Source organism: Mesoplodon densirostris, chromosome 11 (assembly GCF_025265405.1).
Source record: "Mesoplodon densirostris isolate mMesDen1 chromosome 11, mMesDen1 primary haplotype, whole genome shotgun sequence".
NCBI classification, from domain to species: Eukaryota; Metazoa; Chordata; class Mammalia; order Artiodactyla; family Ziphiidae; genus Mesoplodon; species Mesoplodon densirostris.
Window position 1 is genome coordinate 27,883,065 of NC_082671.1, and position 20,055 is coordinate 27,903,119.

Sequence of the window (20,055 nt, forward strand, 5' to 3'; positions counted from 1 at the left end):
CTCTCAGGTTCAAGTGCAACGAAAGGGAGAGAGATTCTTCCAGAGAGCTGCAGCACACGTCCTGGGATTCAACGGCTGCACCATTTGGGGTCTTGTGCCCATTTCTGAACCAGTTGTGGTGGCCTGGGGACGAGGATGTATTGACTGGCTTAAGCTGGGCCCCAAGTTCTATGCCTGGTGCTCAGTCAGCATCACTGGGAGCACAGGGACTAGAAGTGGGGGAGGGGGAAGAGGGGTACTCTGCCCAAGATGTGCTACGAATGACACATCCTCCCCCCTTGCAGGAATTCTCTGCAGACAGTAGGGCATCACTGAGCGCAGTATTGGTTCACAACCTCATCTGACTAAATACTCCGCTCACCCCCACCCCTCTATTTAATCAATGCCTCCCTCTAAAAGTGCTATCTCTACACCCGCGGTCCACACTGCTTCAGCCTTCTTTTATTATTATTATTATTTTTTTTTGCGGTACGCGGGCCTCTCACTGTTGTGGCCTCTCCCGTTGTGGAGCACAGGCTCCGGACGCGCAGGCTCAGCGGCCATGGCTCACGGGCCCAGCCGCTCCGCGGCATGTGGGATCTTCCCGGACCAGGGCACGAACCCGCATCCCCTGCATCGGCAGGCGGACTCTCAACCACTGCGCCACCAGGGAAGCCCCAGCCTTCTTTTAATGCGCTGGATGCGAGGATATTTCTAAATGTTTGGTCACGTCTCCTTTGAGATGCCACAAACTACCCTTCTCTATAGGAAGAAGCAGCCTCTAGGGGAAGGAAGGAGGCCAACAGATGAAAGGTTACTTCTCTCCTTCCACCCCTAGGAAGATTCATAATTAGAACCTTCCTAGATGTAAAGGAAAAGGGCCAGAGCCAGCTTTCCAAAAGTGGAGGGACAGGTATTTTCCCAAAGGACGGAGGTGGATCAGACAAGTCAGTAAAGTTCCCTCCAGTTACAGGATCCTCTGATTCACACCCTCTCTCAGAACAGGCAGGGTTTGGTTTTGTTTTCAAGAAGGGGAGAGGGCATTGGCTCCTGACAGGCAGGGAGGCGGGGAGACAAGTCTCTTCAGGAGAGAGGAAGGGGCGGGGCTGGGAGGGTGGCGGGACCCACTGCACCCACTTCCCAGCTGCAAGCGTCAGGCTGCTGCTTCTCACACCCCGCTTGGATTTTGAGCATTTTCATAAATCCGCAGAATTAGTTCAGATCATCAGCTTGTACTTGACAGCTTTATTCCCTTGGCTCTTGGAAGGGAAAGTAAATCAAAGCTTGACTGCTCAGAACCTGGCAGGAGCGTGTAATAAAGACGTGCCCCAAGGTGGGGGGCAGGCGTGGGCAGCCTCTCAGGGTCTACCCCAGATCCAGGCTGCCTCCAGGGCACATCGCAAATTGTAGGAGTTACAAGATTGCCCCTCTCCATGGTGGACTATATGAGCAGCCCTCAAGCCGTGTCGATGGAGAAGGAAAGGCTATGCAAGGAGAGGACGGAATGAGAGGGAGATTTTCCAGGCGCAAGCTGCCCTGGGAAAGCCCTGACACGCCAGCCAAACGCAGGGAAAGCCCTGACACGCCAGCCAAACCCATACAGGCGAAGCGAAGAAAGCAGCGCAGCTTACTTCGGGGTGGGGGTGGGGGCAGGGCAGAGGGTGCTCTGCAGGGGGAGTGGGCGGAACAGCATTTCAACGCTGACACTCCCCAGAGCACCAGCAGAGAGCTGGGCCCTCAACACGGGTTCAACTAAGGCACGGTTTCAGCCTTTGCGCTGATGTTGCCTCATTTCAAGTTTTATTTCGTATTGATCCACTTGTAGGTCAGAAGCAATGCAAGAGCCACACAAGTTACACAACGAGTATGTTCTGAACAGTGCAGTTTGCCGAGGGCTTTGCAAATAAACCTGCTCTTCCCTGGCCCTTCTGCCTTACAGACCTCAGCCTCTGTGTAAGGATCCAGGATCTCTCAGGTCATATTAAAGCCCAAGTTTCATCCTTTATCTGAAACACAGCACTTTGAGAAATAGGAAACATGTCATTTGCAACCTGACAACGCTGAATTTTACCTGAGCCCTGTGATCCTGGAACACGTTGGTGAGGATTAAGAAATCCCCCAGCAGCCTTTGCTTAATGCCAAGACCGGTCCTTTCTCATCTGACTTAAGATGCCCCCTGTTCACCTGTGACAAGGCCAGACACAGACCCTCATGATTCCCTTTCTTTGCCTCATAAATGATTAGCTGAATACATGATTCCTTGTCCTCATTGATCAATGCAACAAAACACTGTTAACCAAACTTTGGTTAAGCTCTCTCCTTCCTCCAGGCCCTTGAACTTTGGCCCACCCTCAGCTTCTGAGAATAGGCTGACCTCAGGGTCAAAGTTCTCTGATCTACCATCCGCTCGTGCCACTCTTTCATCCCACTTTCCTGAGCCCAGCTCCTTCCAGGCTTGTTTACTCCTCTCTATAACAGAGGAAAATTTTTTTGCCTAACTCTGAGTTGTTTGCAGATCTATGGTCACAGCCCTCTCTCACGGCAGTAGTTCCCCTCACCCCTTGCAATAATTCTTTTGAATACAAGTATCTCCTTACTAAGTCTGGAATATATATGTTTTGGACAAACCAGAAATGAAAGACAACCCATCAGTTTCCTTTATGAGCATATGCTGATAGTAAAAGTTTTTTTTAATAATTGTTTGATTCTTCAGTCCCCTGAATGGGTTTCCAGAGTGCACTGACCATTGTGACCTCTGACAAATAATGAATAGGGTAGATTAGTCTAAGTTAGATGCCTATCATGTGTTAGGCACTGTTGTGTTTACATATGTTATCTCATTTAATTTTCCCAGTTTCCAGAAGAGATAGGTACTAATTTTACCTTCTTTTACAAAAGAGGAAACAGGCACAGAGAAGTTAAATAACTTATCCAAGGTCACACAGCCAATGAATGGCAGAGCTGGGATGCAAAGTCAGGTCGGTCCAAGGCCACAGTTCAGGCATTTAGCCATCATGCCATGGGCTTTCCTGGGGATGACTTCCTGGGATGCTCCTTCTAACAGCTGGCACCCCTGTGGATAGGAAGCATGTGAAAAAAAAAAAGAAAGAAAGAAAGAAAAGGAATCCCGACAGCTGTCAGCTGGGAACCGGCTTGGCCTCCACAGCTGGGAACTGGTTTTACACCTACCAATCCTAAACCGTTTCACAGACTAGCACAGTCTCCTGAGATCACTCTGTGGGGTGAGACAGAGACCACTCTGCAACTGCGCCTTTAGCACAAGCCAAAACAGCTGAGAGAACCACAGAAACGACCAAACAACCCCCCCAACCCCCTCCCCCCACCCCACAACCCCCCCACAACCCCCAACCCCCAAGCCCCCCACAACCGCCCCCCCCCCGGCTTCCTGGTTAACATGAGCAACTACCACTTCTTTACGGGTGATAGCGTTAGCTAGATGCCGTTCCTGCCACCTTTTCGATGAAAATCATTAAGATACTCAATCACCAAATCATTAAGATACCCCCACTTTCTGACAGCACCCTATCCAGAACAATCCTCTCTCTGCTGAACCCTCCCCAAAATCATCTAACAGAAACCCAAATCCTATTATAAGCCCTCCCAATTCTCTCTTGTCTAGATGCGGCACAGTTCCACGGTGTTTACAGTCGCCCTTGCTTTATTGGACTACAGGTGGGAACCTGGCGGGCTGTGCGCCACCTGGTGGTTGTATCATGTAATCGCAGGAGCGTCTGTCTGGGAAGTTCCTCAAAGCTCACTCCCTTTCCTCTTTCTGCTTTGCAGTCCTCCTCCTTCCCTCTTCTTAACCTCTCCCCCAGCTCTCTTCCCCCATCCCCCAGTCTCCCTCTGGAAAAGGCTTCATTTCCTTTGGGATAGTGTGAATTGTTTACCATACTGAAGAGGTGTCTCTAACTTAGTTATCTTCAACTCAGTTTCACCAGCTGGGGAATCTCAAGCCTCAGCCTTTACAGTCCCTGTGCTTTCTCAATACACCTGAAAAGGGAGGAAGGGGGTCAGCAGAGGCCTCTGTGGGTACAGTTAGGCTCTCCCTGTGGGAATAGGAACTCCAGAAGCATCTCTACCACAGCTCTTCTTCCCAAAGTTTGCACCCTTGAAATGAAGGATAAAACTGTTCAGTTAAATTATTCTTCTTACTAATATTCCCAAACACGAATCACAAAAAGTCACACACACACACACACACACACACACACACACACACACACACACACACAAACTCTTGGGACTTCCCTTGTGGCGCAGTGGTTAAGAATCTGCCTGCCAACGCAGGGCACATGGGTTTGAGCCCTGGTCCGGGAGGAACGCACATGCCACGTAGCAACTAAGCCCGTGCGCCATAACTACTGAGCCTGCGCTCTAGAGCCCACGAGCCACAACTACTGAGCCTGCGTGCCACAACTACTGAGCCCACACACCTAGAGACCATGCTCTGCAACAAGAAGACACCGCAGTGAGAAGCCCACGCACCAGAACGAAGAGTAGCCCCTGCTCGCCGCAACCGGAGAAAGCCGGTGGGCAGCAACAAAGACCCAACGCAGCCATAAAATAAATGAATAAATAAATAAATAAATAAATAAAACCCTCTGGATTAGTGCAGAATATTGTCTCTAAATTTAAAAGTTTATTTTTGTTGTGACTTTCTTTCATTACCTATAATAAAAACATGTCCTACGTAACAACCCATGGCTGTGGCCCAGATGAAATAATGACAGCAGCACATTTCTGGAACTTTTTTTGGTTACATGAATATAAGATGATGATGTGGAAACTCAGATGGACATGATGATACTACTGCAGCAGGCTAAAGGCGATGACTGCTCTACATGGCAACACGGTAATGAAAATGGATGGCATCGTCACGTACTAACTTCCGTTATAATTACACCACAGGACGTTTCTAAGCTGATGTGATTGGAGCACATTAATACAGTTTTCTATGACACTGCTTTACCTACTTCCTAAAGCAATCCTCTCCTATGGTAAAAATCAATGTGAATTTTTTCAGATTTGTATTTTTTCTAGATATTTTCGGGTTATTTTAAAAAACACAAAACCTGTATTACTTAATGAAATGATAGTTTTTTTTAGTATATGATGTGATGTTTTCTAATAGTACTGCAATGACTGACAGTTCATGTCTATACATCACTTTTAAAGTTCCACAAATAATTCACTGAGAAATAAATTCTCATGTAAAAATTAAAATTCAGGAAAATAGAGTAAAAGTCACCCATCATTCCCAACCCCTCCCCCAAATCTCACTCCCCTTCCCTAGAATAACCACTATTAGCACTTTTGTGTGCTCCCTTCCAAATCTTTTTTTTTTGCATTTACACTCACATATATGCACATATTTTGCAGATAACAATAGTAAACGTTTCTTCCATATTGATGCGTTTCAGATACAGTATTTAATCCTTGTAGGGGAGGCAAAATTTTACCTCTACCCTCTTAGAGTTTTCATCTGGGCATGAGAATTAAATTGACATGAGGCAGATTAACCAGAGAAAAGCATACAAATTTATTTTGTATAAGTTTTATGTGACATGAGAGCCTTCATAAGGAAATAAAGACCTCAAGCAGTGGCAAAACCTAAATGCCTTTACACTAGATTGAACAATGACAGGCAATTGTGGAAAAGTAACTAAAGGAAACGGGGAGGCTAAAGAAAGCTAAGAGTTATTTTTAACAAGCACTGCCTTGCAAACAAGGTCTGTTTGCAAAGAAGTCTCTTGCCCTCAACTTCCCACCCTTGATGATATGGTTGTTGGACATATCCCATAGGGCAGTTTATCTCCTGCTTTTAGGAAGAAAAGGGGGCCAGTCAGAGCATCTGCTGTGTACCTTTAGCTCAAAATAATCCTCAAGCCAAAGTGGCCTGTTTTGGGGTGGCATATTTGGCCATGTTCATCTTCACAACAACCTTTGAGGCTGATACCATTAGTTATCCACTTACAGATAAGGTGCCGGAATCACAGAGGAGGTAGCTGTTCAAGTTGCACCACTGGTGAATAATGAAGCCAGATTTTGAACTCAGGCTGTCTGGGTCTATCCCAAACTCTCAATCACGACCCGGTATCGCCTGCCAGTGGCAAGTTCAGTATCACCCCAGATGCTTTTCGGTCTGCTAACCAGAGGAGCTGAGTGGGCTACATGCTCGTGCTATGTGGCTATTCAGTGGTGGCTGATGCGACTGCAATGATGGTCACCCCGGTAACATTGTACACCTGAACCTGGGCTGTTGCAAAGCTTTGCTGTGGTATAAACACAACAGGAACACAGTAGAAAGTGCTGCTAACTTGAAGCAACAAATGCAGTAGATCTAAGCTTTTATGCACTGTCAAAAACTAGGGTGGGTTTCTCCAAACTGCAAGATTTACTTAATTGTCTTTGTCAGTTGGGTAAAATTAAATTTGGGAATATTTCTTCAAAATCACTTTCTTGCCACATTGCTGACCCCCAGTGGGGTTCCCCAAATACTGTTCCAGTTTATCAAGAGTGAAAAAGTAGGTTTTTCCTTGGATCTCATTTTACGCTGCTGTCTTTGTTTCATCTATGTAATGAAGATAATCCTGGCACTATTCCTTCAGAAAATTGAGGACTGTATTGGAGGACATGTAAGCGAAAGCACTTTATAAGCTGCAAAGTGCTCCACGTGCCTGTCTCTGACAGTGCCCCATGCCTTCCTCTCTGGGCTGTAAAGGTGGATGAATCAGCTCTTAGCATCAATCATTAAGGAACAATTAATGAAAGGGCTCAGATATGATTAATGCTTTCTAAATAACATTCAACCAACACAGACTCTACCTCCATAACCTCTTGTTGTGAATATCTGGTTCAAATATTAGAGTGGTAGAATGTTATTCTTCACCACTAATATAAGCACATTCCCTCCTAAGGAATATAAAACAATGAAATAAAAACTGCATTAGGTGGCCGGCACTAGTAGGCATTCAAATATCTATTCAAAGAATAAAAAAGAAACACTGGTCCCAGTCCAGCCCTATGAAAAGCTGACCATTGAAATTTATCACACTTTCCATATGCAACCATTTTTCTCAGCTTAAGATGGAGAAAATAAAGTCTGCCATCATCTTTGTCTCTCAGAGGTGTCATGAGATTGAGATCATATATGAAGTATTTTATCTCAATATATAAATTTAAGCTATTGCTTTTTTCTTTTCCATTATGGTTTATTACAAGATATTGAATATAGTTTCCTGTGCTCTACAGTAGGTCCTTGTTTATTTATTTTGTATATAGTAGTTTGTATCTGTTAATCCCAAACCCCTAATTTATCTCCCCTCCTTTCCCCTTTGGTAACTGTAAGTTTGTTTTCTATGTCTGTGAGTCTGTTTCTGTTTTGTAAATAAGTTCATTTGTATCATATTTTAGATTCCACATATAAGTGATATCAAATGATATTTGTCTTTCTTTGACTTCATTCACTTAGTATAATAATCTCAAGGTCCATCCATGTTGCTGCAAATGGTATTATTTCATTCTTTTTTTATGGCTGAGTAATATTCCATTGTATATATGTACCACATCTTCTTTATCCATTCCTCTGTTGATGGACATTTAGGTGGCTTCCATGTCCTGGCAATTGTAAACAGTGTTGCTGTGAACACTGGGGTGCATGTATCTTTTCAAATTAGGGTTTTCTCTGAATATATGCCCAGGAGTGAGATTGCTAGATTATATGGTAACTCTATTTTTAATTTTTTGAGGAACCTCATACTGTTTTCCATAGTGGCTGCACCAATTTACATTCCCACCAACAGCGTAGGAGGGTTCCTTTCCCTAAGATATTATTTATATATATTTATATATGTATTTTCCATTAAGGCCCACTTAGGTAAGGTGAGTTATCATCAGTGTGTTACACAGGGCATCGATGGAAATGGGAGCTGGCAGTGCTCAGGTCTTGGAGTAAAGCAGGGGGACCAAGGCCAGGTAGGCAGTAGGTAAGGCAGGGAAGTGTGTGGGGGAAGCCTGAGAAGGAACAACTAGAGGGAAGCAGCATTCAGAGCTCAGGAGGTCTCACCAAGTGAATGGGAACTAGTCAGCTCTGGGAAGAGGGTAAAAGGCAAAGGACTCATCAAAGGTCGGCCACAGCAGGCAGGAGACTGGCAATCAGTGAGCGCGAGATAGTCCTGGTACAGGAGTTGGTTGCACTTGCCCTGATTTACCACGTCTGTGCCAGAATTCCATTGAGCTTTGCTCCGTAAGGTTTTGCTGACACGTGGAGCTGAAGGTTGAAGTCAAGAGAGAAGCGGTCGGGCTTCCCTGGTGGCGCAGTGGTTGAGAGTCCGCCTGCCGATGCAGGGGACACGGGTTCGTGCCCCGATCCCGGAAGATCCCACATGCCGCGGAGCGGCTGGGCCCGCGAGCCATGGCCGCGGAGCCTGTGTGTCCGGAGCCTGTGCTCCGCAACGGGAGAGGCCACAGCAGTGAGAGGCCCGCGTACAGCAAAAAAAAAAAAAAAAAAAAAAAAAAAGAGAGAAGCGGTCACCATCCAATCAGCCCATGTTGTTTGTAGCTGTTGCTATGTTATAGGGGTGTGTTCATGGCCCCATCTGCTGCTAACAGTGAGTCATTCTTGCAAATAAAATAAATATCAATACATTACATGCATCATATACCTTATACAAATCCTGTGAGTGGTGCTACAAAAAATAACACATTTGGGAAGCAAAACAAATGCTTAAGTTGGCAATTTCTTCACGTGATTCTGGTAGTGCTGTTAACCTTGCTGGGAGATATGACTGTTATCTTATTCAAATACTACCTACTAATGTTCATCCACGTTTATTCACTGTTTGGATATCTGCCATAGACTGTAGTTCTCTGTAATACCACTAAACGTAATATTTATTAATTATTAAATAAATTTGTTTCCTATATCCATAGTCATGAATAAAGAGTAGGAATAATGTTGGCAGTATTTTAAGAAAAACTTATGGTTTCAGGAATTCTTGAGAATTCTGATCTCTCATCCCTAAATCCCAAAGATTAATATCTGGAATTTGGAAACATTAATGTTCTTTGTTGTGTTTGGGGTGGGATTAAGGCTTTGCAAATGTGGAGAAGCAAGACCCTACAAATGGCTGTAGGTTCTAACTGTAACATGGTGTGAAGTCTAAAGGTGGGAATGGTAGGGTGAGGGGGAGTGTGGTCACTGTTCTTCCATCTATGGAGGGTGGCTTATAATTAGAATATTCTTCCAGGTTAAGTGAAATCTTATGTAGATTAAGATGCTTGTGTAGGTTATGTAGGCGATAAATTCACAAGGATGCAGAAGTTTTATTTAATTTCTCCCTGTTATTAGAAATTTTACAGAATCCCAGAAGGTGGGATTGAAAGGGAAAGATGAACTTGATATTTACAGAAAGTTCCTTTGTTAGAAATAAAGATTCATGATCATGGCAGAGCTGATTATATGTGTCCACCAAACCATTTCATTTTCTTTTTGAGCTCAGAGGAAGACTACATGTCCGAGCATCACTTATATAAAACCTCCTCACGTTCTTTCAGTCTGGCTGTCTCTCCATCTGCGCTGCTGGAAGTGAAGACTCCAAGATGGCAGAAACACATCATAGGAGAAGCGCCAATCCCTGAATTTGCTGCTTAGAGAACAGCTGTCCTGGGAAATGCTCTGACCAGGAACATCAGCATGAACGAAAAACAAATTATTATACTGTTCAGCCACTGAGAGTTCAGGGTTTCATTTGTTACCTGCTATAGCCTAGCCTATCTTAACACTGTGGTGTGACCTTCCTTACTCTTCACTGGAGAGGAGGACCACTTCGATATGAGGATGTACAGCATGTGGAATGTACAGTGTGGTAAGTGACTATAAAATAAGGCACAGTCATACTGTAGTATGTGCGGGACATTACAGGAAAATGCATTCCCCACACGTGTAAATGATGTGTCCCCTGGGAAATCAGCAAGCAAAACCCACATCTAGTGGATTTGGCTACTTTCAGCTGAAACAACTCAATAACTGAGAGCTCTTTCCACCAAACCGTGTGCCTCCATCAGTGCGCCTCTGCCCTACTTGTTCATTATGACGTAGTAAGTTGCAGTGTATTGTTCTTTGTACCACAGTCTCTTGGGAATGTGGTAGTATAAGACTCCATCTTTGTGCCCTGCCAAAGTTGGCTTTTGGACCAGACCCTGACTGTGAGGTCCCCACCAGCTTTCTGCTTCCCAGGAAGACCCTCTTTAGCAGCCAGCAAGGCTTACCAGCCAAAGCTTCTCACACAGCCCAGTTGTCTTTTAAATAGTTTAGAGTAACTTAGGCCTTAAAGTAAGCAGATTGTCAGCAATAGGAAACAGCTGAAAGGGGAAAGCATACTGGACAACACTAGTGCAAGAGAAGGGGGGCCTACAGCCGTCATGCAGCAACACTAGGTGTCTTCCCGGGAGCGGAGCCCTGGGAACCGAGAGGGGCTGCATGACTGCCATTTTCTTGACTCAGGGTTTGATTTAGTCTAGAATCTGACTCCTGTCTTGACACCAATAGCATTTACGCAGATAAATGTAAGTGAGACAGTTTATCAAATTTAAATGAAGATCTAAGGTCAGATTCTTACTTAGATTTGGTGTTTCAGGGTTCAAAGAGATAAGATAATCTACTCCACCAGACAAAGCTACTGGGGACTTGTCAGAACTGGAATAATTCTACAGGCTCTTGAGAGAATGGAGAAGTGAGAATCAGTTACCCTCAAGACTGCATTTAAAAGCATTTATACAAGGGATGTCAGTGACGGCAAAAACTGAATCACATCCTGAATCTCTGGCAGTCTCTCAGTTACAAATACTAATTTGTAAAAGTCCCAACTGAATGAATGCATTAAACAGCAATTTGTTTTCTTCCGTCTTAAACCACACTGGAAACACCCTCCCTCACTTACAGCTCCCCGACCAAGGCAGTTATGAATGAGCTGATGGTGCCTCCTGGTGGCCACCATGGAGAATCACCTGGCACAGGTGCTTCCTTGATTTGTACTGGCCACCTCTACTCTTGTACCGACGTGCAGCATTTCTGAAAATCAAAAGTTAAAAAGTTGGATTTATGTGGTCTATATGAACTTATGTGTTATGGGAGTTTTCATTGCTAGAGAACTAAAACGGAAAATCAAATCTTTAATTTTATTTCACACTCTTCAAATATATATTTCTAATACTGGGCACATAGTCTTTAATTGTCTTCTTTTCCTTCACAGCTTGACCAGTGGACATTCAACTGAGACTTAGGAGGTGTTCCTTTGAGAACCATCTCTGTCTCAATTGTTTTCTATTAATGTGGTCTTTATTTTTTAATTTTCTCTGATTTTTTAATTAAAATAAGAGAAAACAGAGTAAGGTATTAAATCACATGGGCTAACAGTGCCAAAGATGACATCCTGTAAAGTTGGCTGGCAGAAACCTCAAACAAGGGCCCAACTGCAACATTTGCTGGGTACCGTTGTTTACCATGTAAAAGTGCAGGTTTGAAATGTGCAGTGGTTGAAAATCAATGACTGTTATATTTCATTTTTCTTTTTGGGGATTCTATCCTGCTTTTTTTTTTTTCTTAAAATGGAGTTAGGGGCTTCCCAGGTGGCGCAGTGGTTGGGAGTCCGCCTGCCAATGCAGGGGACACGGGTTCGTGCCCGGGTCCGGGAGGATCCCACATGCCACGGAGCAGCTAGGCCCGTGAGCCATGGCCGCTGGGCCTGCGTGTCCGGAACCTGTGCTCCGCAATGGGAGAGGCCACAACAGTGAGAGGCCCGCGTACCGCAAAAACAAAAACAAAAACAAAAATGGAGTTAACTGCATTCCAGACGGCTTTTCCTTCCACATGTATACATATCATTTTAAGGAATATGTTTTGTCCTCTTCTGCCTCTTTTTAATTCCAGGTACCGGTGCAAAACCACTGCTAATAGTGGTTGGGAAAAAAAGCCATGTAAGTTCTGAATGAAATAAGACTTTCTAAAAACTTAGGAGTGTCGACCTCTAAAGCCTTTCAAGTACCCAGATGTTTCTTTTCATCTTGTCAGAAATTTCCATGTTCGTTTTCATCTATTTAAAAATCTACCCTGGGGACTCCCCTGGTGGTACAGTGGATAAGACTCCATGCTCCCAAAGCAGGGGGCCTGGGCTCGATCCTGGGTCAGGGAACTACATCCCACATGCATGCTGCAACTAAGAGTTCTCATGCCACAACAAAGGAGCCCACGTGCTGCAACTAAGGAGCCCTGGAGCTGCAGCTAAGGCGCCCACCTGCCGCAACTAAGACCTGGTACAACCAAATAAATTAATTAAATAAATAAATATTTTTAAAAATCTACCCTGTTTTTCTTAAAGTGTCAACTTTCAAGATAAATAAAAAGCTACTGATTATATTTTAAATCGTTTTTTTGTTTTTTCTATTATTACAATAGAACAGTTTTAAATTTGTTTTTAAACTGCAAACATGAAAGTCTTAAGTGATAGCATGGCTTAAAGAGTCTTTTGTTTGAGGGCCTGGGAACTAAACATCATCTATTACAATGTTTCTGTATAAAGATATACATATTCTAACTCCTGAAATAATGAACAAATGAGGACTTCCTGTGCTAATTTATAAAAATTCTAGCTGATTTGATTCATGCAGAGGGATACTTATTGGTATTTTAAATAATAATAATTATTATAAATATTTATTGAATGTTTTCTGTCTTCTAGGTGCTGCTTTAAGAAGTGTATAAGCATTGACTCATTTAATCCTCACCACGACCCTATGACAGTTACCTCTCGTTATATATATAGACAAGGATGCTGAAGCACAGAGAGGTTGTCACTTAATCAAGCTCACAGAGCTATTAAGTGGGGGAACCGTTTGCCTTTAGAGCCACTGCACTCTGCTCTTTTACAGAGTTTAGTTTGTAACAGAGGCAGTTAACTACTGAGATTCATATTTAAGCTCCTTGAAGGGAGGCAGCAAGCCTTACTCATTTTTGTTTCTCCCACAGCGTCCACCCCTAGCAGATTCTCAAAAGAGAGTTGTTGACAACTGAGCTAGTTGGGGATACCTCTCTCTAGTGGTTACTATTGTCCATCATACACAAGGTTTCTGTGTTCTTAATATACCCCCGAGGGACATACCTTAGCAAATGTGAAAAACCTCAGTGCTGTAAATGTTGATTTAATCAAAAGAGCTGACGAGTAGCTTGGGGTGCTGGCCTAGGTGAGTCCCTCTAGCCTCCACAGTTGACTGGGAGGGACACAGCCCACAGTCCTTAGCAGTATATGACTGGGTCAGTGGGCCCCTTGTACCCGATGCACCTTCTTTGCTCTGGTCCCACCCATTCAACCTTCATGTCTCTGTTGTAAAACCTTGGGTTCTACCTGCTGATCACTGCCAAATACGGTGAGGCCAGGACACTGTGTGTGATGTGAGCTCTTATGGAAGTCACCTAAGTAAACAGAGAGGGCATAGTTCCTGGGTTTCCCTTTTGAAGTGTTTTGCCGCACGATCGGGGGGGAGTAAGAGTGGTGGGAGATGCTTCTGGATGCTGTCCCTAGTGGGTGGGGCCCGCTGTTTCCCCCCCAGCACTGGTACAGATGTTGAAGCCAGAAGCTGTCCAAACAGCTTACTGACGGACAGCAATCTGGGTACAACTGGAGACTGTACTGGAAAAGGCAACGGAGAGAGAAGAGAGTGCACAGGACGCGATGCAGATGAAGTCTTGAGCCAGATGCACCTGGATCAGAATCCGGGTTCTGCCACTGCCAGGCCCAGGTGAATTTATGCAAGTTACTTAAGCTGTTTGGCCTCAGTTTCCCTATGTTGTATTAAAACTGAGATTAGTAATCTAGTTCACAAGGTTGTTAGGAGAAGTAAATGAGATATTGTGAATAAAGAGCCTGCCATACAGTCACACATGATACAGATTGTTTGACTTTCCCCTGAATCCTCTTCCTGTACTTCTGGCATATGAAAAATGATTAGGTAGAAATAGGCTGAGTCCAGAAGGGGAAAATAGACTAAGATTTCCTGGACTACATTTTTTGTGTTGTTTTTTTTTTTTTTTTTGCGGTACGCAGGCCTGTCACTGCTGTGGCCTCTCCCATTGCGGAGCACAGGCTCCGGACATGCAGGCTCAGCGGCCATGGCTCCCAGGCCCAGCCGCTCTGCGGCATGTGGGATACTCCCGGACCGGGGCACGAACCCGTGTCCCCTGCATCGGCAGGCGGACTCTCAACCACTGCGCCACCAGGGAAGCCCTGGACTACATTTTTATACGGATAAAGATTTTTGCAACTGCAAATACAGGCAGCACTTAGTATCCTTGAGATGTTCGTGATATTCTCCTCTGATGTTCTTGTAGCTCCTGAGGATTGCTGCGGGCTGAGGGTGAGAGACTGACTTTGTGAAACGCTGCCCATCCCCCCTCTCGGAAGCAGGCAGGACTCTGGTGAGTTTCAGATGTTGCAGAGAAAACTGAACCATAGCGCAGATGATATTAAAGTTTGTTTCCATTCTAACAGTCCATGAGTCTAGAACTGAGGATCAGTTTCCTCTTATGGACAGGTTGCTGTGCAGATTAAATGAAATACTTTATGTAAAGGATGTGAAATGTAATACTCGGAGGATACCGGTCATGACTGCATCATCACTATTAACAATGGCTAATTACTGACTAGGACATCTAAATCTGTCTGCTGGAGACACGGAAAGTTGGTGAGGATTGCCAGGCTACCTTTTCATCTGTTTAAAATGCATAATTGGGCTTCCCTGGTGGCGCAGTGGTTGAGAGTCCGCCTGCCGATGCATGGGACACGGGTTCGTGCCCCGGTCCGGGAAGATCCTACGTGCCGTGGAGCGGCTAGGCCCGTGAGCCATGGTCGCTGAGCCTGCGCATCCGGAGCCTGTGCTCCGTAATGGGAGAGGCCACAACAGCGAGAGGCCCACGTACCGCAAAAAAAAAAAAAATCATAATTAAAATACAGAGTAGTTTGAACTTGGTGATGAGAAAGCGTTTCTTTCACCCTCCCAATACTCCTTACTGTGTCTGCTTTGCTTTCAGAGGCTGTTAACATGCCAACAGCTACGGAACTGCTGTTTACCTTTTGTTACTCCTCTGATCACACACCTACCAGGACTCCCAGCTGAAATTCCTAATGGAATCCAAGCTTCTAGGCCTGGCAACTGAGCTGTCCACCAGCCGGCCCCACCCTATCTTTCTAATTTTCTCTCCCATTTCCTGGAGCCCATGAATGTCCTCTCTAGTCAGACTGGGCTCTTCATTCTCTCCAGAATGAACTTGTAAATTCTGGCCTTTCAGAAATGCTGTGCCTGAAATATCTTTCTCCTTTCTCATCACCAAGTCTAAATCTTTAAAGGCTAAGGGACTACAGCCTGATCTTTACATGCCCAGCTCTGCCTGAGTTCGTCATCCCAGCCCTGCTGCGAATTATTTATGAGACTCTGAGCACATGACCTACGCTCCCTGTGCCTCCATCTTCACCTGTAAAACAGAAGTCACAAGAGCACCCACATGCTAGATCCATTTTGAAGCTTAAAAGACAATTTATGTAAAGTACTTAGAACAGTATCTGGTGGGTAGTATGTAGCCAATAAATATGAGCTGCTATTGCTCGTGCTGGCTTCTTGGACCTGAGCCTTTTGTGACCGCCCAGGGTCACAATGACTCCTTTTTCTAAGTTCATGTATTGTCTCTGCTACTTCTTGGCCACATATTTGTTCATTCCACAAATATTTGTTGGATGCCTACTATGTGCCACACAATGTTCTCAATGCTGAAAACAAAGCAAAGGCCTTGTTTTCATGGAGCTTGCGTTCTAGTGGGGAGACGGGCAGTGGACGATTAAATAAGTGAGATGTATGGTAGGTCAGGTGGTAATAAATGCGACAGAAAAAAATTAGGCGAGGGATTGGGAATGATGGTGTGGGCATGGCGGTGTTATTTTATATCGGTTGGTCAAGGAGACTCCTTGAAGAGGTCATCTGTGAGCAGAGCATGGAAGGAAGGGAGAGCTTAGATATCTGGGGAAAGAGCGAAGAGCAGCTGGTGGGAGGAGCAGCAAGAAGGCCAGGCGACCAAATCATCAGAGGGCAGCGGGGAGAGGGCTGGGGATGAGAGGAGAGCTCTAGTCGGGGCCTTGAAAGCCAGTAAGGACTTCGGCTTTTCATTAGAAGAAAAGCAGGGCTTCCCTGGTGGCGCAGTGGTTGAGAGTCCGCCTGCCAATGCAGGGGACACGGCTTCATGCCCCGATCCAGGAAGATCCCACATGCTGCGGAGCGGCTGGGCCCGTGAGCCATGGCTGCTGAGCCTGCGTGTCTGGAGCCTGTGCTCCGCAACGGGAGAGGCCACAACAGTGAGAGGCCCGCGTACTGAAAGAAGAAGAAGAAGAAGAAAAGCAGTTTGTACATTTGTGGCTTTTTTTCCCCTGGGTACTGTCTCTATCAATTAACTCCCATATCTTCAGTTTCTCCCTGTCTATTGTTTTTTTACTTTTCCTCAATGTAAAACAAACTTTGGTGTAGTTATGAATTTAAGAATTTCATCCTCTGGTTTGTATCCCCTCATCTGGAGATTGCGTCCTCTCCTCACCTTCGACTTCCACAGCAAGATCCTCGAAAAGGTGTGGTCATGTGCTTCCTGTCTTCCCCGTGGCTCTGCTGAAACGGCCCTGGTCAAGGTCACCATTAGACACTGAAACATTTATCTTCCTTGGCCTCTCTGCAGCATTTGAGACTGTTAACTCTCCTTCCCCTTAGTTTCTAGGACACAGCTCCTTCTGACTTTCTTCCCACGTTTCTTTCTTTCCTTTTCCATCCCTGTATCAGTAGGGATGGGTTTGGCTGCTCAGTGATATCAATCAAGAATCCAGGCTCTTGGGCCTCCCTGGTGGCGCAAGTGGTTGAGAGTCCGCCTGCCGATGCGGGGGATACGGGTTCGTGCCCCGGTCTGGGAGGATCCCATATGCCGCGGAGCGGCTGGGCCCGTGAGCCGTGGCCGCTGGGCCTGCGCGTCCGGAGCCTGTGCTCCGCAACGGGAGAGGCCACAGCAGTGAGAGGCCCACATACCGCAAAAAGAAAAAAAAAAAAAAAAAGAATCCAGGCTCTTTCCTTTGGACATGGTTTAGTGGTACCTCCCTCTGTGGACACCAGGTGGCGCTGAAACCCCTGGTAGGTAATATTTGTACCTACCACCAGGACGGTGTCCCATACATTTCATGCCATTTTACCACTGAGGCCTTTCCTGACTTTCCATATAAAATGTTACTGTACCTCAACCCATTTTCCCTATTCCCCTTATTCTGCTTTTTCTTCTTAGGGATTATCAATAGCTGACATATGCCTTTATTTCTTTATTATCTTTCTCATCCATGAAAAAGTAGACTCCATGAAGTCAAGGATTTTCTTCTCATCTGTATCCCCACAGACTTGGCAACTGGTAGTCAATCCGTCCCCGCTTGCTGAAGGAACCAACGAATCTCATTTGTCAGCACTGGGTCACAAGTCCACCCTTAGACCCACATGGAAAGGGGGAGAGGATTGCTACAAGGGAGAATGGCTACTGGGTAACCAACCAACAGAGCCGTACTACATTCGCCAGTTTTTTTATTTCTGTACCTTTTCATTTAGTGTTAGCATGCCTCAGGATTCATTCCTCGGCAGTTTTTTCTTTACACCACATTCTTCCTGGGTGATTCCATCCCTTCCTTGCTGTCACTTACAGACTGGTGCCGCCCACATATATGTTTCTAACCCAGCTTTCTCTCTGGGGCCCCAGACCTGTCCTAGGGTGACCAGCTGTCCTGCTCTGCTTGGGACTCTCCTGGCTTTAGCACTGTAAGTCACATGTTCCAGGAAAGCTCTCAGTCCTGGGCACCTGGGAGGACTGATCACCTTGCAGACGGTCTACACAACATCCAAACCAGAACTCTCTTAAACTCTAGAAGTATATCAACTGCCTCTAGAGCTTCCCTTAATCCCAGAGTCCCTTACTTACCTCAAACTCAAGATGAACCCAACCGGAATTTATGTATTCCACCCCAAATCCTCTTCTTGTACTTCTCTAATTAGGGGAGTATTGCCACAAATTACAAATAGTTTTTCAAGTCAGAAAGCTAGGTGTTATCATCAAAGGAAAAAGTCCACAGTGCATTTGCCTTAGTTCTCTGCAAAATCTCTAGATTTCACCAAAAATCTGAAAAGGCCCCTTAGAGTGTGTTGCTCAGGTAGAAAAAGAGCTGACTGCCACATTTCTGAGTATAATGTCTCTGCATCTCTTGAACCTGTACTTCCTCTCCATTCCTGCTACAATTTTAATTAAGATCATCCTTTTTGCTGGGGACTAAGCAACTGTCATCCTGACTGGTTTCTTTTTTTTTTCTTTGTTTTGTTGTTTTTCCTGTATAAAAAAGGATCCCAATATCAAGGTATAGGGAAGGGGAAGAACAAGGGACATACCCCTTGGTGTAAGGACACAGAGGGGGCAAGAGGATAAGCCTCAAAAGGAGGGGTGGGAGGGGAATGTCATTAAGGCAGCAAAATATTCTCTATAAAAAGTTGGAGTCGTCTCCATAGCCTCAGAGATGAAGGCAGAGATCACCTTCTTAGTGGGGGTCTCTCCACTCAAATGTTCAAAGGAAGGGAAATGTTGCCTTCTCTTCTCTTGGTTCTGTTGCAACCATTCCATGGCTCACTCTGGGTTACCTTCTGCCTTATGTAGATAAGAGTGCTGCAGGGCTCGGAAGGCAGAGATTCGCTTGTGTGGGTTAAAAGTCAGCATCTCCAGCAGCAGCTGTGCTCCAGACTCTTCCATCTCAGGTACCACCGACTGCACAGGGCGGGGCCCTCTGGGGGAAAAGGCTCCTCGGGGTAGAGACACATCTCGGGGCCAGTCATCCTCTGGGGGCAGTCCGATCAGGTCAAAGATTTTGCCTAACTGGTCAGCTTCAGAGTTTCCACAGAAGAGAGGCTTTCGACGAAACATCTCTGCAAAGATACAGCCAACACGCCACATGTCCACAGGTGTTGCATATGTAGACTGCAAAAGAACTTCTGGAGCACGGTACCAGAGTGTAACAACCACAGGTGTAAGTGCCATCTGGTAGCTGTAGATTCTGGCCAGGCCAAAGTCGGCCAGCTTGACTGTCCCACCACTTGTCACCAGAATGTTCTCTGGCTTCAGGTCTCAATGAACGATGCAGTTGGCATGAAGGAAATCTAGGCCTCTTAGAAACTGACGCATCAGATCCTTGATGGTCTCCACTGGCAAGCCTGGCGGGGGTGCCTTGTCCAGATATGTCCTTAGGTCTTGGTCCACATGCTCAAACACCAGGGTCACTTTGGTCTCCCGGTCAGTTCGGGCTGTGGCACAGACGTCCATCAGCCGCACAACATTGGGATGCTCAAAAGCCTCCAGCCGCCGCAGTAAAGCCACCTCACGGACTGTGATGATGGGCAGGCCCCCTCCAGCACCTCCTCCATTGGGGACTCTTACGCTCTTGAGGGCCACAAAGTGGCCACTGTGGGGATCACGGGCCTTATACACCGTCCCATAGGCACCAACACCAATCTCAGCCACTGGCTCATATCGAGGGGTAGCCATTCTCAGACCAGAGGAGACCCCCACCCCGTGTCTGGAGCTGCGGGGGCGGCCCGTTATCGGGGCCCCGGAGCCGGTTCCTGCGGCGCCATACACTCGAGCTCGGTCCGGGGCAGCTGGACGCTACGGGCCCGACCATAGACACCCTGACTGGTTTCTTTGACTAGTCATACACCTTCCCTTTCCACAATCCATTCTGCATACCTTAAAAGTCTCGTCTTAGGGCTTCCCTGGTGGCGCAGTGGTTGGGAGTCTGCCTGCCGCAGGGGACACGGGTTCGTGCCCCGGTCCGGGAAGATCCCACATGCCGCGGAGCGGCTGGGCCCGTGAGCCATGGCCGCTGAGCCTGCGCGTCTGGAGCCTATGCTCCGCAACGGGAGAGGCCACAGCAGTGAGAGACCCGCGGACCGCAAAAA

At 46.0% G+C, this 20,055-nt stretch overlaps 1 protein-coding gene across 1 annotated transcript; it reads right to left on the reverse strand.

Annotated features, from left to right (window-relative positions):
• Positions 1-18,416: 18,416 nt before the first annotated feature.
• On the reverse strand, positions 18,417-19,779 carry LOC132498511 (cyclin-dependent kinase 4-like). Its single transcript, XM_060112262.1, is given in 1 exon segment — positions 18,417-19,779. A coding segment is annotated over 1 exon segment (912 nt). The 5' UTR covers positions 19,643-19,779; the 3' UTR covers positions 18,417-18,730.
• Positions 19,780-20,055: the final 276 nt, after the last annotated feature.